This window comes from Leptonychotes weddellii, chromosome 16 (assembly GCF_054177405.1).
Source record: "Leptonychotes weddellii isolate Sample4059 chromosome 16, ASM5417740v2, whole genome shotgun sequence".
Lineage (NCBI taxonomy): Eukaryota > Metazoa > Chordata > Mammalia > Carnivora > Phocidae > Leptonychotes > Leptonychotes weddellii.
In genome coordinates, this window is record NC_138384.1 from 40,990,263 (window position 1) to 41,014,224 (window position 23,962).

The 23,962-nt window shown below is 53.8% G+C and overlaps 1 protein-coding gene across 2 annotated transcripts in view; it reads right to left on the reverse strand.

Moving 5' to 3' along the window:
- AKT2 (AKT serine/threonine kinase 2) overlaps window positions 1-23,962 on the reverse strand; it is a 47,035-nt gene that overhangs the window by 8,264 nt on the left and 14,809 nt on the right. The window contains exons 2-6 of one of the 2 annotated variants that reach the window (XM_081806905.1): window positions 19,562-19,692; window positions 11,145-11,273; window positions 10,325-10,436; window positions 1,240-1,393; window positions 668-799 (exon numbers count right to left, since the gene is read on the reverse strand). In XM_081806905.1, the coding sequence (XP_081663031.1) occupies window positions 668-799; window positions 1,240-1,393; window positions 10,325-10,436; window positions 11,145-11,273; window positions 19,562-19,607 (573 nt within the window). In that variant the 5' untranslated portion in view covers window positions 19,608-19,692. Of the gene's footprint in view, window positions 1-667; window positions 800-1,239; window positions 1,394-10,324; window positions 10,437-11,144; window positions 11,274-19,561; window positions 19,748-23,962 lie in introns of those variants that run through there. The other variant, XM_081806904.1, reaches the window with a different exon arrangement.

The following is a 23,962-nucleotide window of genomic DNA, read 5'->3' on the forward strand; positions in this document are numbered from 1 at the left end:
GTATATATGGGTGTAGGGCGCCTGGGTGGCTCAGTTAAGCATCTGCCTTCGGCTCAGGACATGATCCTAGGATGCTGGGATCAAGCCCCACATCGGGCACCCTGCTCAGTGGGGAGTCTGCTTCTCCCTCTCCCTCTGCCCCTGCTTGTTTGCTCTCTCTTGCTCACTCTCTCAAATAAAATCTTAAAAAATATATATATATGGGTGAAATTATATGGTCTAGAACATGCCTTAAGATACTCCAGAATAAAGGGGAGGGCAGAGCTAATGAAACAAGATGGGCCAAATGTTGACAACCGTTGAAGCTCGATATTGGCTACATGGGAGTCCACTGTATTTATTTTTCTTTTAAATACTTTGTGTATGTCAGGAATTCTCCCTTTTAAAAACTTGAAAGGCAGGGGAAAAAAAAGGAAGAGAATTCCATTCTGGCCCAGCCTCCTATGGAGAGGCCCTGAGCCGAGCCCCCACTCCTAGGGCCTCCCCACCAGCCCATTCTGCTGCCGCAAGCGACCTGCTTTCAGGCCCTGATAGCGCCTGCTGGGTGAGGCCTAGTCGGAGGCTCCACCCTAGTCCCCTGGTCGCCCGGAGGGTGGGGTGGGGTGGGCTGGGGCGAGCGCAGTCCCACCATAACCACAGAGGCCGCTGCAGCCCCGGGCACGCCCACCTTGGCGATGATTACTTCCTTCCGCAGGATCTTCATGGCATAGTAGCGGCCGCTGGCCTTCTCCCGCACCAGAATCACTTTGCCAAAGGTGCCCTTGCCCAGGAGTTTAAGATAGTCGAAGTCATTCATGGTCTGCCGAGGAGGGGGAGAGAGTGGGGAAGTCAGTGCTTGGCACATGGCCCACGGGAGGACATTTTAACAAAGAGAAAGGAAAAATCGAAGGCCACTGTTGCCAAAACGCTTGGGCATGAGCAGGAAGGGAGGCACTGGGCGGCAACTGTTTGCTCTGAAGCGGCCTTCAGACTAGGGCTCTCCCAGGCAGGGGGCCCCGGGAGGCTGGGATATGGGGGTAGACAGCTCTTCACGAGCTCTGAGGATGCAGCTGCCCCTCACTCCAGGGGCAAAGGGCAGCCCTGGGGCACCTACACCCATACATCACCCATCCCACAGGGCAGTCGCAAAGGGTCCCGGCTGCTCCCCTGTGCGCTCTGTATGGAAACCGAGGGCGGCAGGGCCAGTGTTGGTGGGGAGAGGGGTGCTCCCAGACTGGCCGCCTGCCCCCCAGTACTTACCACCTTGGCCCGAGCCTTGCTAACTGCCACTTCCATCTCCTCAGCCGCAGAAGGGTCGCTGGGGGAGCCACATTTATAGTCCATGGGGTCCTCACCTGGGCCCCGCTGCTTGAGGCTGTTGGCGACCATCTGAATGGCCCGCATCCACTCCTCCCTTTGAGGGACAGGTCACAAGAGCCATGAGTCCCATGGACTCTGGGCGGGAAGGACGGAGCCCCACCCCCTCTAATGGGAGCAAATGACCCAACACCTTTGGGCATTCTGGCAAGATCTGTCCGACTGGGGGGAGCAGATGGGACAGGACTGACATTTTACAAATCCTCTGGCTGCAGTGGGTAAGAGAGAGCAAGAGTGGAATTAGGCCAGAGAGTCTATCTATGTCCTGGAGTGGCCTGACCTGAGGGATGCTTGAAGTGAGCAGCAATTAAATGACCAAAGAGGGGAGACCACCTTTATTCACAGCCCCTTGAAAATGAGCCACCACCCTGAGCCACAGCGCTCCTCGGGATTCCTCCAGAACAAATGACAAGCGTGATGTTTTGTAAAAGCAAACCAAGAGTAAAAGGAAGAATTCATCAGCCGAAGAAAGCTGAAGATCCCCGGAGGGAGCTGTCTGCCAGGAGAGCTCAGGGACAGAGGTTCCTAGTGGGGCAGAGACGTGAAGCAGAAGGTGGCAGACAGGGAAGCAGGTCCCAGCCAAAAGGAGCTTGGTTTAAGAATAAACTATTTCTGTCACTCACAATTTAGAACTTGCTCGGAAATAGCTTTCTTTTGATACTTGCAAACTGTTCTGTCTCTAGAAAGGGAAAACAGATCTAGTAGAAATACGTAAAAACAACCAGAGACCACAAAAAAAGTAGGGGGCTGAACGATACTCAATTTTCCATACCCCTCCCGTGTTTGACTCACCACACAATTTTAGGTGGCTCGACCCAGTGTATGCTGAACCCTCTTTGGATTCTGCTTAGAGCTATAAAACAGGCCCATGAACAGTGAGAAAAATAAAATGCACACCTAAGAACGAGAAAATTCTAAGAGCCCAAGTGGGCAACCTCCCAAATCGCAGCAATTCCGATCAGCCTCAGTGAGACCGGATGGTCAGCCACACTTCTTCCAGAATCACCCCCAGCCCCAGCACAGGTGAAACTGTGCTCTCTCCCGAGGCACAGAGGCCCCTGGCCAAGGTCACACAGGTAGCAAGTGGCCTGAGGAGCCGGGACCACCCTGGGGGCGGCTGCACTCAGCCCCCAGCTCCTCACGTCCCGAGGGTACTAGAGCTACTCTGTACAGCCCAGCGGTCCCATGCGCACATCTCCCCATGTTCTGACACTGCTGGGATCCGGGGGCACCTTACAGTCAGTGGCCTATCTCGATTGAATTGGGCATTGCTTTTGCTTGGTATTGGAAAATAATGGTGTGCCTCCAGGGGACAGCATCTTGCATTTCCTGAAGGGTGGCCACAGTGCTGAGCTCCCCGGGCGCCGAGGCGAGCATGTGTGAATGTGTGTGAGGAGTCCACGCACGGAACGCCCCTCAGCTCAGAGAAAGGAGGAAGATCTAGATGCGGGGGCGCCTGGGTGGCTCAGTCGGTGAAGCCTCTGCCTTCGGCTCAGGTCATGATCCCAGGGTCCTGGGATCGAGTCCCACATCAGGCTCCCTGCTCCGTGGGAAACCTGCTTCTCCCTCTCCCCCTGCGGCTCCCCACCCCCCACCAGCTTGTGCTCACTATCTCTGTCAAATAGATAAATAAAACCTTAAAAAAAAAAAAAAAAAAAGAGCTCTAGATGCAGACTTGGGAGGGCCTGAGACACCTTAAGAGAAAAAAAGAAGGTTCAGAACAGGGCAGAGTGTCCTCCTCCTGGAGTTAGAAGCAAGAGGAATGTACGCACAGGCACGTGCGCTCACCGCAGCACGGACCCCTCTGGAAGGGCGTGCATGACACAGGGCCCTGGCTGCCTCCAGGGACGGGAACTGGGAGTCAGGGGCAAGGAGGAGTCTAATTCCACTGTCGACCCCCATCACATACACTCCCAGAGCACTCCCCACCAACTTTTACGTTACAGATGGGGAAACCAAGGCACAGATTGAAAAAACCAAAACAAAACACAATTCAAGAAAAACACAGTGGGTGCTCAGTCTGGCAGCTGGAATCACAGAAGGCCCGTGACCGTCCAGAGCCAACGGGGAGGGCCGTTCTCGCTCAGCTCCATGGCTTGCTGAACCCAGACGCCCCAGCGCACAAGCAGCCTCGCTCCCAGGAGGTCGTGCTTCCTAAGACAGATGTGTGAATACCGCCCGCGTCAACATCAAGTGCTGGCACACTGGCCCTCCCTGGGCAGAGTCTGGGGGCCCCATAACCCTAACCCATGTGTGTCAGGCCCACGAGCGCAGGGATTTCGTCTTGTCTGTCCGTGGTACACACAGCACCTGAGCGGACACTCAGGAGGTGCCTGGGGAACGAGTGAGCAAGGAGGCCAAAGTTCAAGTGGCTCCAGACGTGGTGCACACAGAGGCCCAGTGCACACCCGGACACGTCACACCAAGGCCCGGCACACACGTAGGCTCAGGAGCACGGGCCTCCAGGCTGCCATTTCTCAACTTGTTTTAACCCATGACCTCTTTGGGAAAAATACAATATAAATCCTTATCCCCACATTCACATTTTATTTTTCAAAAACGGGGGACGGGTGGGCCGCATCCCATGATAGGCTTTACCAGATCATAATTGTCCTCTTAGAAATTTTTAAATGCTGACTTCAGGTAGAAAACCAAGGATTGAGAAAGAAAAAAAAAAAAAAATCACCAGGGCACCTGGGTAGCTCAGTTGGTTAAGCATCTGACTCTTCAGCCTAGGTCTTGATCTCAGGGCTCTGAGTTCAAGCCCTGCATTGGGCTCCAAACTGGGCACAGAGCCTACTTAAAAAAAAAAAAAATCACCAATCTCCTAAGAGACGTTAAAAAGAACAAAATACGGGGCGCCTGGGTGGCTCAGTCGGTTGAGCGACTGCCTTCAGCTCAGGTCATGATCCCAGGGTCCTGGGATCGAGTCCCACATCGGGCTCCCTGCTCTGCGGGGAGCCTGCTTCTCCCTCTCCCACTCCCCCTGCTTGTGTTCCCTCTCTCGCTGTGTCTCTCTCTGTCAAACAAATAAATAAAATCCTTAAAAAAAAAAAAAAAGAACAAAATACGTATATATCTCATGTACAGAGATCCTGAGGTACTGTCACGTGAGAAAAGCAAATTACAGACTAAGACGCAGAGGGTGCCATCATCTATCATCTCTGTTTATAAGGGAGAACACACAAAGTCCATCAACAGAAGCCTGGATAAATAAACGATGGTTCATCCACACCACGGGAGCACTGGAAGCAGTTCCAAGGGGCCTCCCTGGGCTGCAGAGCTGGTGATGAGGAGCAGGAGCTCCGGAGCCTCACGGGCTGGGGCTCAAACAGCAATTCTGCCCCCAGGGCAAGCTCACCCATCCTCGGCAGACCAGGGACGCTGAGGCGCAGGTGAGCCGCTGCGTATAGAGCATGGTACACGGGAAGCGTCTGACTCCAAGAAGGTGTTCAAAACGCTGGGTGAGGCCTGGACCTATGCCCTCCACCCTGGCTCATGCTGCCCAGGACCACAGGGAGCCAAGGAACCCGCAGACGTGGAGGAGGTTGTTCAGGGGTGACTGGGGCTCTCCCACCGCCGGACAAACCCCCGATCCTGTTCCAACTGGACCAAAATTACAAGGTTGCAGCACAGAATTCCAGAGAAAAAGCAAGGGCCTCTGTCCAGGGTACTCCTTAAGGGTTTGCAACATGGTGTCTGGGGCAGAGGGGAGCTCCCACCCAGAGCTGGGACTGCTGTGCCTTCCAGCCCTCAAAAGGGAGCCCCCAGGGGGACCAACCTCCTTTCTCCAGAGACATGATGAGAAAAATAAAGGCTCCACAGACACCAGCTCCTTCCACACTCATCAAGAACACTGGAGAGAGGGGGGCATTTCTGATGTGGAAACAGAGGCACACAGAGGTGGAGTCACTTGTGGGGGTCACACACACAGGAGGTGACAAAGCTGAGACTCACATCGGGCCCTTGTGCTCCTTCTGGCACCATGCCACAGTTCCCCGACAGTAACAGCTTCCTTCCCAGATGAGGCCCGAGGTATCAAGCAGGGCCCTCCCGCAGGAAGGCTCAGGGAATAAGGGACACAGCGCCGTGGAGCCCAGGCTTGGAGTGAAGGAAAGCGCCCACTGGGAGTTCTGGGCCTGGCCACCGTTTTGAGCAGGACTCCCCCACCAGAGAGCAAGGGGAACACCATCAGCTCGCAGAGCGCACTGCGGCCAGAAGCTGTGCGGGTGCTTTACGTGCCATAACCTCGGAGTCTGCTCCCAACCCTCCCAAGTAGGCGCTGCTACTCACCCCGTTCTATAAAAGAGGAGACTGAGGAAGAGATGCAAGCAGGTACCCAATGACACAGCCAGCCAGCAGAAGCTGAAGGACACAAACCCGCCAAGTCCCTACCGCCCTCAAAGCACTTCTCCCGTCAACTGAGTACTTTCAGGGGCCTTCTCATCCCTCCTGTGGGCGCCAGGGCCGCGAGAGGCCCAGCGGGAGGAGCCACGCTCCCCCAGGCAGCACTACGCCGAGTGCAGACCAGCCTGGGAGCAGGCTGCTGGGCCCAGAGTTCGAGTCCAAACTGGCCGTGGGGCCCTGAGGGACCTTACTTCTCAGGCCTTGGTCTGCATCCCGTGCACCAGGGCACAACACACAGGCTGAAAAGCAGACTCTGCAGCCAATGGCCTGGCGTCAATCCGAGGTCTGTCCCTTCCTGTGCCTCAGCTGGCTGACAAAAGAGCGGGGATGAGATTCGTGCACAGTAAGGGCGAAATGAGCAGGAAACACAAAGTACTTAGGGCAGTGCCTGGCACAGAACAAGCACCTCAAAGGGCTGCCGTGAGAATTCGCCCAGCCAGCCGGCAAGCCTGGGGTGTCTGCAGGTGGTCGCATGGCTGTGGTGACAGAGAGGAATGGAGGGGTCGAGGGCAGGAGGCAGGACCGGACCAGCACACGCCGGGCTCCATGTTGCACTGGGTTAGGGACAGACATCTTCATCCTTAATGGCCCAGGAAGCCGCTAAAGGGTCTGTGCAGGGGGTGACTTCTGTTTTCAACCTGCAGCTGCAGTGGGGTGCGGATCGGGGGCACGGAGAGCAAGCATCAGGAGACTATGGCAGTCCTCCAGGCAAAGGGTGCCAGGTGGCCGAGGGGTGGAGGAGAGACAAGGCACCAGCAAGCACGATTCCATGAGGGCAGCGTGGGCCAGCCGCTTCCTCCCGTCCCCACCACGGCGAAGGACCCGAGCTCCACTGTGAGAGTGACACAGCAGGACCGACACTGCGGCCTGAGGCAGGAAGTGTGTCTGGCAGGTTTAAGGAATCGCAAAGAGACCAGTGTGGCTACAGTGAGGAAACCAGCAATAGAAAAGGATCTGGAGAGGAGACCAGATCACATAGCACTTAGGAGGATATGGCATAAACTGAGGCCCCTGGCTGGCTCAGTCAGTTAAGTGGCCACCTCCTGATCTCAGCTCAGGTCTTGATCTCAGGGTCCTGAGTTTGAGCCCCGCATTGGGCTCCATGCTGGGTGCTGGGCGTGGAGCCCACTTAAAAAAAAAAAATGGATGGCTCAGTTGGGTGAGCATAGGACTATTGATTTCAGCTCAGGTCGTGATCTCAGGGCCGTGGAATAGAGCCCTGCATCGGGCTTCATGCTCAGTGCGGACTCTGCTTGTCCCTCCCTCTCTGCTCCTCCCCCCATGTGCACACTCTCTCCACCCCCCAAATAAGTAAAATGTTCAAAAAAAAGAATATGGCATAAACTCTGGAGTTTACTCCCAGTGGAAGCAAAGCCACTCAGAGTTCTAAGCAGAGAAATGACACAGTAAGATTTACATTAAAAGGTCATAATAACATGATGCACTATTAAGTATACCCACTCAGACCAAACATCTGCAAACTTCTCCTGGGAAGGGCCAAAGAATAAATATTTTAGGCTTTGTAGGCCATACAATCTCGGTTACAACTATTCAACCCTGCCAAGTAGGGCAAAACAGCCATAGATAATTTGTAAATGAATGGGCATGGCGTGTTCTAATAAAACTTTCTTTGCAAAAACAGGAGGCCAGCCCGTGGTTTGCCAACCCTGCTCAAGCCCTAATTTCCGGTTTACAGGAAACATAGGCACAGAAGAACAAAGTAAACAGTGCCAAAAGGCAGTAGAATAACACATCCCTAGCGTGAGACATTCCACAAGACAACTAGCCCGGCTTGTTGGGGAAAAAAAATAAAAAAAAAAAAATCAATGTTTTGTGGGGGGAAAAGACAAGCCTGAACAAGGTTAAAAGGCCAAAGAGACAAGTACCTTGAAGGAATCCTGGTTAGAAAAACATTTTGAGGACAACTGGGGAAATTCTAGTAGACATGGACATGCAGAGATTGGTAAGTATCTACTACGAACAGTCAGCTGTGGTAACGGCATCATGACTCTGTAGGAAAAGTCCTCATTCTTAGCAGACGCCTGCTATATGAAGGAGCAAAGTGTCACGAAGTGTGATCGGAAGTGCACAATTCAGCACAAAACAAAGCCAGATGAGGCAAACACGGCAGATGCTGGATTGCTGAGTCTAGGTGCAGGGTACCTGCACATTCGTTTCTTAGACTCTTCTCTCCACTTTCCTGTAGATCTCAAACAAGGGGGCAGGGGTAGGGGTGGGGAGTCTGGGGGGAGGCAGGAGAGGTTCCCAGGAGCCCAGGGAGCAGGCCACTGTGGCCTCTAGACAACACCCCCACCCCGCGCCCCCCTCTCCCCAGGCTCGGGCCTATGTGGGGCAGGCCAGTGAGGACAGCCACGAGTGAGCTTCCTCGCTCTCGCTAGCTCACTCCTCCACCAGGGTTAAGGCCAGGAATCTGGGGTCTGGCCTCAGAGCAGCCCCAGCAGATTCCTCTCCAGCAGCAGCAGGTGCTAAGAAAAGGAGCAAGGCAGGCCCTGTCCAACCCCCACCATCCTGGTAAAGGGATTCTTCCCCATGCTGAAGAGCACAGAATCTCACCAAAATGGAAAGCAGAGCAGGGCTCTTGCCTACTAAAACGCTTTGCCAGCTCCCCACTGCTCCTTTTCCAGGCTTGCAAACTGTGCACCAGGTACTGCTGAATCAAGGGTTTCCTGTTTACCATCCCCCTGAATCTCTGAGCGACCCTGTGACAAACCCCAATTGATTCATGACCTGCCAAGCCCTGGAGGGATCTCCAAATGGAGTCCACGACCTGGCTGAGCTCACCGGCAAGGCCTCCACTGGCCCTCTTCCGAGGCCCCTGGCCCTTGATTCTTTGGTGACGGAGAACCCTCTGCGGTCCCTAAGATGACAACCTGTCTCACTTCCGGGCCTTTGCATATGCATATGCTGGTCCCTTTTCCTGAAGTCTCCTTCGCCTTCCTACCCAACACCTTCCGACACTCAGGCCTTATGTAGCTACTGGTCTCCGTTTGCTTTTACTGGCAGTCCATGGTTTCTGTCCCCAGCTTTCAGCAGAGTCACACCTCAGCTGGCCTGAGATGGTAGGGAGCTCTGCTGCCCGTGGCGGGGAAGGCATATTTCTAACTTTGGGAGGCCACGTGATGACAATTTCACTACAGACTATGGAAATACATCTTATGATATTGTTTTGCGTATCCTCTAGATACACACTGTCCGAGAGGGAGCCACCAGCCATATGCGGCTACTTAAGTTTAAATTGATTAAATAAAAATTCCAGCTCTGTTGCACTAGCCACATTTCACATTTCAAAAGCTCAAAAGGCACCTGTGACTCCTGGCCCCCCTCTCGGACACCACAGGTACCAAATACTTCTGTCATGGCCAAAGATTCTCAGGGACGGCGCCATTTTCCTGGGTTCTCCACAGGGTCGGCTGAATCCTCACCCGAACACAAGCCAAAGAAGTGTTTCTCAAAGTGAGGTCCAAAGGGACAAAGTGGGGGAAAAGATATGTGCTACTCATTACGAAGGTCTAAGCTTCCTGGTACATAAAGGGGTTTCAGAAATGAGATGAAGACTGACTACCCAACAGAAAAATAAGCAAAGGTTATGAACAGACAGTTCAGAAAGGGAAACTCGTGTGGCCCTTGAAGGTAGGAGAGGATGCTCGACTTCACCCGTACAGACAAAAGGGTCAGTGAAAACCACCTTAAGGTGCCACTTCCCACTGATCAGACTGGTAAAAATCCAAATGTTAGACAACAGAAGGCTGCGAGGACTCTTAGACATCACTCTTAAAAATCACAAATGCATATTCCTGGTGACCCAGAAATCCCGCATCTAAGAACTCCTCTTACAGGCTCGCCTGCACATCCGTCGAACGAGGTAAGCACAGGGTACTTCACCGTGGCACCACCTGGAATGAGCCAAAGCCTGGAAACAACCCCGACCACGTGCATCAAGAACCCGCTCAGGAAACTTGGGGACACAGGTGTGCCACTGTCTAAAAGAAAAACCAAAGCCAGTGCGGTGGAGGCAGCAGCTCTCTGGAGACTGAAGCAGAAAGATGCCCCAAGACACACTGAGGAAAAAACAGAGTTCAGAAGTCTGTGTACGATGCTACCTTTTGTGTAAAAAGAACCAACCAGGGGAGCAGGGTGCAAACGTCTATCTGAATGAGCCGGTCCACCCATGAAGCTCTCCAAGAAGACAGAAGAGCGGTTAGCGGGGCGCGGGGGTGAATGGGGCAGAAGTGACAGACACCTCCTGGCACTGTTTGACTTTTGAACTAGGTAAATCTGTATCATCTCTTCTGATGATTAAACTGATCCTTTTAATACTGAATCTCTGGACCGTCTGCTTCAAAATCAATGGCGATGCTCATTAAAAATGCAGCTCCCTGGGAGCCTGGGTGGCTAAGTTCGTTAGGCAACTGCCTTCAGCTCAGGTCATGATCCCAGGGTCCTGGGCAGGGGCCCAAGGGACTCTGTCCATCTGTGGACCTCCTCCTCACGCTAGGCCAGGCCACCCTCAAAGGGTGGCCACACGGAGGCCCAAGCTCACCTCTCATCTGGAGAGTCTACGTGGAAGGTCCTCTCGATGACCGTGGTCCATTGCAGGCAGCGTATGACAAAGGTGTTGGGCCGTGGTCTCTCAGTCTTCATCAGCTGGCATTCTGCAGACAGAAAAAGGGGACAGAGCCGGGAGAGTGAGGGGACAGCCCTGCCGCCCTGCAGCCCACATTCCCTGAGCCACCTCCTGCATGCCAGATGGTGTAGAGATACGTTAGTGACCGAGTCGGCCCTGGCCTTGTCTCTATGGGGCTCAAGGTCCAGTGTATGTTGGGGAGGGGAACAGACCACCAGACGGTGACAGCTCAGTGGTCAGGGATTTGGGCCTGCCAAGCTTTCACTGGCCAGAGTCCAGCTGGAAGGCACCACTTGCGGTACCACGGAGGGGACAGAGGATGTGAAGTTAGCCCTGTGATCAGATGAGTGGGAGGCCACGCTGTCTGTCTCTAGCTAACGTCAGAGGGACAGAGAAGTGGACTGTTACCAGAGCGCAGGAAGGATGGCAGGTGCCTGACACCAACCAGAACCACGGGGCCTGGTCGGCAGATTTAGAACCGCGGAGGCGGTGCTGCCTGGGGCGGGGGGCTGGGGAAATGCCTGGCTCCCCACTGGCCACCAGTTCAGCCCTCCCACTCCAGGCCCAGCTGACACAAAAGTGGGGCAGGAGGGAAGGGTGGGAAATGGATCCGAGGGCAAGCAGGCCCTGGACAGGCCCACACCCAAGAAAGGCCAACCCCCGGGTGCCCCCTGGACCCACCAGCGGTTGGTTCCCCGAGCACCTGACCTCTGGCCTGGCGTGCCCCGAGACGCACCTGCGACAGAGAAGTTGTTCAGGGGGGGCAGGGTCTGGTCAGGGGCGTCAGGCCGCTCCTTGTATCCAATGAAGGAGCCGTCACTCTTCAACAGGAAGTACCGGGGCCTCCAGGTCTTGATGTATTCACCTGAGCCGAAGCAGGGGGGAGGGAGAGAGGTCAGGGCAGGCAGCCCTGTGTCACTGCACCCCACAGAGGGCACCCGGGTGGGAGGAGGGCCGATGAGAGGGCGGGGAGGAGAGAGAAAACCTCCAGGCAGCCCCTGCTGACGCAGGCTGGGCCAGGCCGGGCGCTGGGCTGGGCCCCAGTGATCCAGAGGTCAGGCCTGGCAGGAAGGCGCCTGCTGCAGTGCCCCAGGGCACCAGCTGCCTCCGCGTGTGGCCAGCAGCAAGCCATCCTGGCCGTCCTTGCCAGCGCGTGGCCCGCTCCCAGGGGAGGCCCAGGCTTCCAAACACACATGCCCTGTGGCCCTGTAAGGCCAAATCCCCTGGGCTGGTATTCACCAGGACAGCCGTGCAGGTGGATCAAATGTCAAAACACTGTGCCAGGCATGGTATAACTGCTGCTGCGCCCTCTGAGTGCCCCTTGATTGCTTCCATTTGTTCGAACCATGAATATCCAGGCACCCCGTGTACACACACCCACACGGCAAGGACCCACTCCTCAGAGGGCCGCTGAGGATTAAATTAAGATGGTGAAACATACCTCCAGAAAAATTTGTGCGTAAATGTCCACAGCAATTATTATTCACAATTGTAAAAAGGGGAAACTCGTAAGTCCCATCAGCTAATGAACAGAGAGACAGAACGTGGCATATATCCATACAAGAGAATATTACTCAGTCCTATGAAAAAGTTATTACTACACACTACATACAACATGGACGAACCATAACCTATGCTAAGTGAAAAAAGCTTGGGACCACAAATTATGATTCCATGTGTATAAAATGTCCAGAGTAGGCAAATCTATAGGTGAAAAGCAGATTAGTGGCTGCCTAGGACTGAGAGGGGGAAGTGTAGGGGGAGGTCGGAGGGGAATGGCCAAGGGGGAGGGCAGGGTCCTTTCCAGGGGAGTGAAAATGCTCTAAAATTGACTGCGGTGAGGGGTCTACAACTCTGACTACACTAAAAGCCACTGAACTGTATACTTTAAATTCCTGAATTGTATGGTGTGTGAATTCTAGCTCAAGCTGTTAAAAGAACATGAGATGGCCACCATAAGACATCCAGCTTAGGGCCCAACACACCACAGGCACTCAGTAAACGCTTGTTATCATCAGCCCAGCGTGCAAGCGAGTAAAACAAGACTGTGCCAGGCCCCCGACCCCCATGGCACACAGGAAGCAGGACTGCAGGGTGGGCTCTGAGCTGGGTGTGCTGTGTGGCCTCCAATAAGTCACCTAACTTCTCTGAGTCTTTGTCTCCTCTCACAGGGAGGTATCCATTAACGGATGACAAGGATTAGGTAACACTCCAGTGTGTACTGTGTCAGGTGTTACCCTAAGTATCTTTTAGGACTTAACTTACTCAATTCTTTCCAATGTCGATATAAAGTTCAAAACCCAGCAAAATCCCAAATCCAACAGCGCAAAGGAGTATACAGACATGACCAAGCAGATTTTATCCCAGGAATGCAAAGGTGGTTCAATATATGAAAATCAATCAATGCAATACACATTAACAGAACAAAGGAGGGGGGGAACCACATGATCATTTCGACTGCGACAGAAAAATATTTGACAAAACCCAACACACTTTCTTGATAAAAGAATACTCAGCAAGCTAGGAATAGAAGAGAATTTCCTCCACATGATAAAGCGCATCTATGAAAAATCCACAGGTAATATCATTCAGTGATGAAAGACTGAAAACTTTCTCATTAACATCAGGGAAAAAACCAAGATATCTACTGCTTTCACCAAACACTGCACTGGAACTTCTAGCCAGAGAAAAAGAAAAAGAAAGAGATAAAAGGCACTAAACTTGAGAAGGAATAAGTAAAACGAACTTTACTTGCAGAAATCACAAAGAATCCACAAAGTAATGATAAGAGCTAATACATGTGGCAAGATTAACACACAAAAACCAGCTCTTGTTTCTATATGTTAACAATGAACAGTCCAAAAAGGGAATTTAAAAAAAATTCCATTTACAATAGTACAAGGAGGCAAAAGATGTACACACTAAAAACTACAGAACACTGCTGAAATAAATTAAAGCCCTAAACAAATGCAAAGATGTCCTATGTGGTGCGCCTGGGTGGCTCAGATGGTTGAGCGTCTGCCTTCGGCTCGGGTCGTGATCCCAGAGTCCTGGGATCGAGCCCCACATCGGGCTCCCTGCTCAGCAGGGAGCCTGCTTCTCCCTCTCCCTCTGCCTGCCACGCCACCCCTGCTTGTGCTCCCTCTCTGTGTCAAATAAAATCTTTAAAAAAAAGTCCTATGTGCATGGATTAGAAGGCTTCATATGTTAAGATGGCGACACTCCCTAAAGCAATCTACAGATTCAACATGGCATGGCACCTATTGAAATTCCAACAACTCTTTTTGCAGAAATAGAAAAGTCAATCTTTATACTTCCCGATTTCAAAACTTACTACAAAGCTACGGTAATCAAATCAGCATGGTCTAAGGATAGACAGATAGACCAATGGAATAGAACTGAGAGTCAAAAAAAAAACCTCACACATATGATCAATCAATTTTCAACAAGAGTGCTAAGACCATCCTGTGGGGAAACAATAGTCTATTCAACAAATGGTGGAACAACAGGACATCCACATGCAAAAGAACAGAGCTGGACTCCAGCCTCACACCATATACCATATATAAAAGTTAACTCAACGTGGATCTACTTAAATATGAGAGCTAAAATGGTAAACTCTTAGAAGAATACATGGGGTGAGCCTTCATAACCCTGGATTTGGCAATGGATTCTTAGATATGACACCAACATTACAAGCAACAAAAGAAAAAAAAGTAGATCATTAAAAATAAAACTTACGTGCAAAGGACATTATCAAGAAGATAAAAAGACAACCAGAATGGGCAAAAATATCTGCAAATCATAGCTCTGATAAAGGTCTAGTATCCAGAATATATGAAGAGTTCTTACAACTCAACAACAAAAAGATAAATAGCCCAATTAAAAAACGGGCAAAGGGCTCAAATAGGCATTTCTCTAAAGATATAAAAATGGCCATCAAGCACATGAAAAAATGCTCAACATCATTAGTCATTAGGAAAATGCAAGTCAAAACCATGATGAGCTACTACCTCATACCAACTAGGAGGACTTAATTTAAAAGAGAGAAAAGTAAAGGGGCGCGTGGGTGGCTCAATCATTTCAGCGTCTTTTTTTTTTTTTTTGAAGATTTTCTTTACTTATTTGACAGAGAGAGCACACAAGCAAGGGAAGCAGCAGAGGGAGAGGAGAAGGAGGCTCCCCGACTGAGCAGGGAGCCCAACTCAGGGCTCGATCCCAGGACCCTAGGATCATGACCTGAGCCACCCAGGCGCCCCACGTCTGACTCTTGATTTCAGCTCAAGTCATCATCTCAGGTTGTGAGATTGAGCCCTGCAACCGGCTCCATGCTGGGCTTGGAGCCTATTTAAAATTCTCTCTCTCCCTCTTCCTCTGTCCCTCCCCCTTCTAAAAAAATTTTAAAATAATAATAATAAAAGAGAAAGAAAAGAAAAGAAACAGAACAAGTGTTGGTGAGGATGTGGGAGAAAGTGAAACCCTTGTACACGGCTGGTGGGAATGTGAAATGCTACAGCCCTATGGAAAAGTCTGGTGCTTCTCAAAAATTTTAAATATAGAATATGCTGTAGATTATAAATACAGAATATACAACCCTGATAACATAAAAACATAAATATATTATCAAATCACACAGAATGCATTAAATTATAATTATAGAATATGTGACCCAATTTATATAACCTATATAAATACCGATTATAAATATAGAACATATGATCCAGCAATTACACTCCTAGGAATGTACCCAAAAGAATTGAAAACAAGTACTCAAATGCTTGTACACAAATGTTCGTAGCAGCTCTATTCACAATAGCCAAAAGGTAGAAATAACCCAAATGTTCACCACTGATGTATGGACAAACAAAATGTGGTATTCTCATGCAATGGAATGTTGTTTGGCCATAAGAAGAAAAGAAGTGCTGATCCAAGGTACGATATGGATGAACCTCAAAGACATTATGGTAAGTGAAAGGGAGCCAAACACAAAAGGCCACCTATTTTATGATTCATTTGTATGAAATGTCCATAATAAGTCAATCCTTAGAGACAGAAAACAAATCAAAACAAACTGGAGGCCGCCGGGGCTGGGAGGAGGGGGGAATGGAGAGTGACTGCTTAATAAGTACGGGGTTTCTTTTAGGGAGATGAAACTGTTTTGGAACTAGACAGAGGTGGTGGTTACGCCACACTGTGAATGTACTAAAGGCTACTGAATTGCACACTTTAAAATGGTTAATTTCGTGTTATGCAACTTTTACCTCCATTTTAATTTTTTTTTTTTTAAGTTTTATTTATTTATTTGAGATAGAGTGAGCACGAGCTGGGAGGGGGGCAGAGGGAGAGGGAGAAGCAGACTCCCTGCTGAGCAGGGAGCCTGCCATGGGGCTCGATCCCAGGACCCTGGGATCATGACCTGAGCTGAAGGCAGACCCCTGAGTCACCCAGGTGCCCTCATTTTACCTCCATTTTATTTATTTATTTTAAAGATTTTGTTTACTTATTTATTTTAAAGATTTTACTTATTTGAGACAGCAAGAGAGAGAACACAGAGGGATAAGCAGACTCCCTGCTGAGCAGGGAGCCCGATGTGGGGCTCGATCCCAGGACCCTGGGATCATGACCTGAGCTGAAAGCAGATGCCTAACCGACTGAGCCACCCAGGTGGCCCCAATTTTACCTCCATTTTTTTTTTTAATATTTTATTTATTTTTTTATTTATTTGACAGAGAGAGAGTACAAATAGGCAGAGTGGTAGGCAGAGAGAGAGGGAGAAGCAGGCTCTCCGCTGAGCAGGGAGCCCGATGCGGGGCTCGATCCCAGGACCCTGGGATCATGACCTGAGCTGAAGGCAGCCGCTTAACCAACTGAGCCACCCAGGAGCCCCAATTTTACCTCCATTTTTAAGAGCAAAACAAACCAACCCAGAAAAACACACCTAAGGCTACTATCAGTTAGGAAAGTGTTCCTGTTTGGGAAGGGCAGAGGTCTTCTGGGGACTGTCTTGTTCTACATCTTGATCTGGATGTTGGTTTTAGAGTGAGTTTATGATCCAGGCACTCACCTGTGGTGGTTTATATGTTGGTAATAAGGAAAAATGAAAAAAAAAAAAAAAGGAAACCTAGGAGGAAAGGAACAACATCCTCACAACAATCCCATTTTACAGACAAGAACACTGAAGCCCAGAGGCTCCATTACTTGCCCGAGGCTCATGGGGGTTAACTGGAGAGGTGGGATCCGAACTCAGGTTTGCTCCATCCAGAGCCCCCACTCCTGACCACTACACTGCCTGCCTCAAAACTGGCAGACGGGGGCTGGCCTGGTGGGGACCAGCAGAGGGTGTGCCGAGGCCGTGTCAGGAAGGGGACCAGCACAGGGCATGAGGGACTCCAAGAGTTGTGCTCTTGCTTGGCCTGTTCCTTGAGCAGATCCTGCTTAGCAAGAGGCAGCCTGTAGGCCAGGCCTTGAGAGAACTGCTTCAGGAGGCAGAGGATAAGTCTTCGCTGAATCTTGGGGTAAATCAGTCTTCTCGCCGAGCCTCAGCTTCCTTGCCTCTAAGATGGTGCCCGCCTCCCAGGGTAGCTATGGGGAACGCAACAAAACTGGGCTCACCTAGAGCAGAGCCCTGTGCCTGGCACCGAACAGGCACATGGTCAACTGGGGCTCTACTACTTTTAACCACCAGAGGTGGGGTGAGATGGCAGCGGTGCCCACCTGCCCTTGCCCACCTCTGCTCAGAATGGTGGGCCACGGGAGGGCGCTTGGCTGGCTCTGTCAGTAGAGCATACGACTCTTGATCTCGGGCTCGTGAGTTTAAGCCCCACAATGGGCCTAGAGCTTACTTTAAAAAAAAAAAAAGAATGGCGGGCAACGGGAGGCCCGGGAGCACCGTGCTTCTGGGTGTATACGGTGCAAACCCAAGGTGGGTATGTCCTGGCTAGGCCATCCCAGCAGCCCATCAGGGTCCCTGCAGCATGAACGGAGGTGCTGAAGGCGTAAGAGGGGCTGAGACCCATTTAATGCCGTCAGCAGCCCTAAACCAGACCCAAGCTCCCGCCCCAGCAACAGCTCTCTGGCTGCCTCCAGAGCTCCTCACAGCCCAGCCCAGCAAGCCACCGGCCGGGGGACACTCAGGAGCTGAGACCCCGGCAACACCCTAGCACCCGCATACCACGCCCACACAATCCCAATCAGTCAGCCAGCAATCAGTTATTGAGCACCTATTGCATGCCAGGAACTTTCCTAGGCCCTGGGGATACCACAGTAAATAGCCAGATAAAATCCCTGCCCTCGGAGAACTGAGGTCACAGGCCTACACTGTTAACCCATTTTACAGATGTGAAACCAAGGCTCAGAGAGGCAACAGAGCTTGCTCAGAGTCACCAAAAGGAAGTAGCAGAGCCAGGATTAGAACTGGGACATCTGCCAAAGCTCAGAAAGCTCCACCGACAGCCCCAAACTCACAGCCCACCCTGAGCAGGTAGGGTCAAGGTGCCTCAAATACCACCCCTGCCTGCAAAGGGCAGTGGGAAACAGGTTTCCCCTGCCCAGTCTGATGGCAGAGGCCTGGCCCTGGGGATCACCTCCGTCCCTCATCACTGCTCTGTGTCTGCAGACCAGGACAGGGCACGATGGGTGAGCACTTCTCCTGGTTCCCACCAGGCTGGCCCCACATCGGCCTCCTTGTCTCTTCAAACATGTCCGGCCCACTCCCCCTCCGGACTCATGGCTGGCCCCTTCACCTGCACTCTCCTGCCCCAGTTAGCCATGGGGCTCACTCCCTGCACTCCTGCAGGTCGTTATCAAATGCCCCTTCTCAGTGAGCCCTCCCTAAACACCTGTTTATGACAGCTCCCCCTGCTTCCTCCCACATCCCTTCTCGCGTTGCTTGATTTTTCTCCATGCCCCTTACCACCACTGCTCGCACCGGTCCCCTTGGGTGCCGCCCACCCTCCCCACTAAATGTAAGACGCCAATGTGAGAAGGGGACTTCCGCCTATCTGGTTCACTGCCGAGTAGCCAGCACCTGGACCACAGTAGCTGCTCAGTCCGCGTCTACTGACTGAATGGACGCATACGGAGAGCGGCTACCACCAGGCTTTGCCCCCTCCCGCCCTAGGAGAAGGTCCACGGAAGCCGGGACAGTCGGCCTCCACCCCGCAGTGCCTGGACAGCTGCCCCCCCGCCCCCGCCAAGCCGGTGGGCACCACGCTTCTGGGGCCAGAAGGCCTGGGCTCTAACAGAATAGGCTGTTAAGCTCTTCACTGTCAATGACTTCATTTCTCCAGGCCTCAGCCGCCCACCCGTACAAGCAGACAAGGCCATGCCCCAGCTCCCGGGGCCCTGGGCTCAGACCGCCTGAAGGGTTAATTAAAGCCAAGGTCCTTCCCGTGGCCTCCAGGGCCCAGCACGGTTGGATGCCACATCCGGCTTGCCCTCGCTCTCTCCGCTCCAGCCAGCCTGGCCAACTCAACCAGGCGCGCTCCCGCCTTCATCCCTGCTGTCCCATTCCCTGGGACAGCCTTGCCCAGCTCTGTGTGTGGCTCACCTCCTCGCCTCCCCTCTCCCCCCGGGGCCTCCATCACTGTCCCCTCCTCAGAGAGGCTCGTCCTCAGAGTCCCTACTGCTCACAACGGCACTCCTCACCACCTGACATCGTATGTCTGCTTCTCTGTTCGCTGTCCCCAGCCCCCACTAGAATGTGAACTCCATGAGGGCACCACACGTCCCAGGAGCCTGGGAGCCCGGACGGCCTGGCACACCACACATACTCATTGAGTATTTGCGGAATGAATGTTGAGTATTGCCTCACTGTGTTACTTCAGTTAAGTGACTTCCCCTCCCCGAGCCTCAGTTTCTTCATCTATAAAATGGGGCTATGACTGAGACCACGAATGCAGAGGCAGACTCGAGACCTGGCCCGGGAGCTCATGCCGGATGATGCCCAGGAGCATCCCCAGGCTGCTGCTGAAGAAGTCCATGAAACGGGCTTGTAAGGAGCTACTGGCCGGGGGCAGGCGGGTAGGACTCAGCACCCTGGCTCCTCGGGCTGCAAAGACCCTGTACCTCTGCCTCCCTGGGCACCAGGTGCCAGGAGCAAAGCCAAGGCAGGAGGGGAGAGACGCAATCCAGTGGACAAAAGCAGCCCCTTACCACGCTTGTGGAGCCAGCCTTCTTTGATGACAGACACCTCATTCATGGTGGCAGCGTTGACACGCTGTCACCTAGCTTAGGACAGCTCAGGGCAGCAGGACATGCAGGAGGCACAGTGGACAGAGCACAGTCTGCAAGACAAGAGAGCAGCTCATGAGAACTCGAGGGGGACTCACCACAGCCCCTGGCCTCACGACAGCCCGGCCGGCCGGCCCCTCCAGCCGCTCTGCCTGCGCTGCGCAGGGTGGAGGCGGTGGGGATAGGGAGCCCTGCCCACTTGGCCCAGTCCGAGGAGGAAGATGTGGCCTCGTCCTCAGGGACTCCAACTGGGGGCGGGGGGGGGGGGCCTGACCCTGCCCTCGGAGCCTTACTCTGGAGGGAACAGAGCTCCCCGGCCTAGGCAGGCCTTGCTGAGCGGAGGCAGCCTCTCCACCCACCTTCACCCCAGAGTGGGCTCCACCCCAGGTCATTCCCAGGCCCCCACACTGTGGTGACCTGGAATGAATCAGACAGCCCTGGGCACCTGAGGGAGTGCTCAGAGCCGCCAGCATCTGCCTGCCGCCCCCCCACCCCGACACACAGACACACGCGCGCGCGCACACTCTCTCTCCGCCCCCTCCCCTCCTTCCAACCTACCACCCTCAGCAAACCAAGTGCCCCCAAACCCCTGCGCCAAGCCACCCTGTGTCACTCCCTCAGCCTCAGCCCCTCTTTGCCCCCACCAGATGACTGAGGGAAGACAAGTTTCCGACGCTCGGGATCTTGAACAAGACAGCAACCTACTGCGAATGCACTTGTCTGGGGCTTAGGAGCCGGTCCCGGGGGCTCAACCAAGGCCCTGGTCCCTTCCCCAAGACCTCCACTTCCGTCCTCAGGGACCAGCAGCCGACAGACTGACAGACGCCGAGGCCGCTGCTTCGTCTCAGGTTCCCAGGGTGGAAGGGAGGAGGGCGGGAGGCAGCCGCCCACTGGGCCCCTACCTAGAGCCACAGGCCTGGAAAGGGGCCACGGAGCCCAAGGCGCCTTTCGCCTTGCCCGGCCCGGGGTTATTTGCGGACAGCAGGTCAGGAGCAACAGCGGCCCCCAGAGAAGTGGCAGCTGGCTCTAGGGACACCACGGGCATCGGCTTTCTCTCATGGCCCAGGGGAGCTGGGGGGCCGGCCGCACTACTGCCTGGCATGTGACGGTGGCAGGCCGCCCAGACCCGGGCAGGGAAGGGAGGTAAGTGGGAGGAAGCGAAAGGAGAGACAAGACGGACAGTGACAGGGAAGTAAACAGTGGGGTGAGAGATCACGTTCTGGACTGAGCCGCAAAGGCAGGGCCAGAAGCAGCACAGGGGCTCCCTCCTGCAGCAGGCGGGACCAGCCCCGAGGGCTCCCGTTCCACAGATGGATGAACGAACGGACCACCCAGGACAGGAGAGCCTGACAATCCCACCAGCCTGCCTTCCACCTCTAACGTGACCAGTCTCTGCACCTGCCCCGCCCCCTGCCCCACCTCCCGCCCTGGGGATGGCCTGGCTCACTGGCTCAGGTCCAGTGCTGTCCTCTCCCTCGAGGGCTCCCGCACCCCCTCCCTAGACTCCCCACCCACTACCTTATTGCTCTCTCCGATCTGTCCCCATTCACCAGCCAGACCCCTTAAACCTAACCCTATCCTTCCCCCACTCAAAAGCCTTTCGTGGCTTCCCGCTGACCTCAGGAAAGAGCCAAGCTCCCTCGCTTGGGATTCAAGGCCCTTTAGGACCCGGCCTCTGCTGACCTTCACTCCAGCTGCCCCCTGCCCCTGCTCGGCTCAGCGGCCCCCACTGTCCCTTCACCCGCGTCCTGACGCCTCTCCCAACTGCCCTGGCCTTCTCCCTGGGCTCTGAGTCTCTGCTTTCAACCCTTAGACTCCATCTAAATCTGGCCCCGTTCCTCCAGGTTAAAAACCCTTCCCGGGCCCCCCAGTGTGCTCAGACACAGAACAAAGTCCTTTCCACCACGAGCTTAGGGTCACCTAGAAAGCTCTCTATAAAACCTAATAACCGTGACAATAATTATACCTGGTACTACCTCCGTCTCCAGCCCCCCCCCCCCCCAGGCTTCTGTCTCTCAGGCCCATCCCTCTGGCCTCCATTCCCTGTACCTGTACCTTCTGTGGGTTCTCCCTCCTCCTGGAGGTCTCAGCTGAACCAGCCTCCTCCAGGAAGCCTTCCTGACCTCAGAGGCTGCCTGGGTACTCTCTGCGCACCTCCTCAACCAATTCTTCCGACACCTATTAAGTGCTAATCTAGTGGACCAGCACAGCATCTGGATATCTGCTGAGTACATAATGAAAGAACCCAAGTCTCCCCAGCCCAGGACCAGACAGAGCCATGGAAACATTTCCAGAATCTATTCATGCCACCAATCTTCTCTGAGCGTGTCCTAAGCTCCAGACAACCAGAGGGATACCAGAGATGAATCATCAGGAAGACAAGACACGGCCCCTGCCTTCGTGAAGCTCTCACCCTGGTGGAGGCGGCAGACAACACACAAGTATGCGTGTAACAATGTCAGGTGGTGAAGAGGCACTGAGAAGCAAAGTCAAGCAGGAGAAAGGGTGGCAGGGAATGTGGGGTGCTATGTTAGCTGTGTGGTCGGGGGACATGTGAGGAGGGAGGGAGCCACGCTGCCATGTAGGGAAAAGAATTTCGGGCAGGGGAAGAGCAAGTGCAAACCTCTGAGTCAGGAAGTACTTGTAGAGCGTGAAGAACTGCCAAGGGGCTGGTGTGGCCAAGGAGCCAGGAGAGGTGGGCAGGAAGAACAGTTAGGGCCCGGCGTGAGGGGGTGGTGGGAAGTTCGAGACGTTGTCCCCTGACACGGGGGCGAACACCACGCTTCCCCCTCAGCTCAGTTCGCAAGTTCCAAAGAACCGGTATGGAGAACTCAAGTCCCAAGGAAGGGTGGACATGGAAGGACAGGACCGGGTGGGCCTGGCGTCCAATCTCGACATTCCCCTCCCATCCCCAGCCCGGCGACTTCACCTCCGTGATTCTGCGTGTCTCGGGGTAGTCAGCAGCGCTGAAGCACCCGCTGCGTGCAGAGGCTCGGCCTACTGCCTGGCCCGGCCCCTGGGGAACACGCGAACACGTGGGTGAGCACTCAAACACGCAGCTGCCGTGATCAGAGAGAAGCAAAAGCAGCCAGGTGTGGCCAACAGTGGTCAGGGTCGCAGAGTCCGCAAGCCACTGCCAGCCAGGTGGCCTTGAGCAAGTGGGGAGCCGGTGCCCTCGTGGGGTCCCTCCTGAATGATCCCAACCGCCCCACCGGAGGGGCAGTGACCATGCCCAAGGGAAGGCAGAAGCTCGGAGAGTGGAAGCCATTTACCTCGGGTCTCCCCACTGCTCGGCACCCCGGGGCCACTTTCTACATTCTCATTTCGGCAGCTTGGGCAAGGGCAGGGGGAGGAACTGGAAGATCCCCTGCGCCCCGCCTGGATCCCGACCCGTCCTCCCGCTGAGGGTGGCGCCTCCACTGAGGTGTCTATGACGCAGTCCTGGGGTGATGAAATACCAGGCACCGATGCCAAGAGGATGGCCTGCTCCCCGGGGAGCTGCCGGCAGAGGCTGCCCAGGCGGGACGACAGAGAACAGCCTCTGGAAGCCAGGTGTCAGCACGCAGGGGCCTGCCCTGGCCGCCCCGGCCCAGAGGCAGCACACCCCACGGCAGGGAGGGCCTGCACGGCCCCATCCCCACGCGCTGCTTCCTTGAGTGTCCGGGCCCGAGTCAGACGAGGGCCTGGGCCCGGGCAGCAGCTTGTAGGCTTGAGGTGAGCCCCCTGGGAGACAAGGAGAAAAGAGCAAGGCCACTTCACAAGAGTCACCCACGCTACCAAGGAACGCACACAATCTCATTTAGGAGGAAATACAAGTTACCATCCACCAGGATGGCTGAAATTTTAAAAACTGACGGTGCCAAGTGTTGACAAAGATACAGATGAACAGTGGTGGAAGTATAAAATGGTTCAACCACTATGGAAAACTGCTTGGCAGTAAAAATTAAAACCCAATACGTGCCCACACCCCATGACCCAGCAATTCCACAACCCAACCCGACAGAAAGGAGTGTGTTTGTTTACCAAGGGACATATACTGGAATGTTCACAGCAGCAATACTCACAGTAACCCCCAAACTGGAAACAGACCAAATGTCTACCCACAGGAGAATGGAGAAACAAATGGAGGTAAATTCATACAGCAGAACATTCCTCCACTCACTACTGACACATTCAACAGGGACAGAGCGTAAGGAGGTTACCACAAAAGAAATGAAAGACGAGGGGCGCCTGGGTGGCTCAGTCGGTTAAGCGACTGCCTTCGGCTCAGGTCATGATCCTGGAGTCCCGGGATCGAGTCCCGCATCGGGCTCCCTGCTCAGC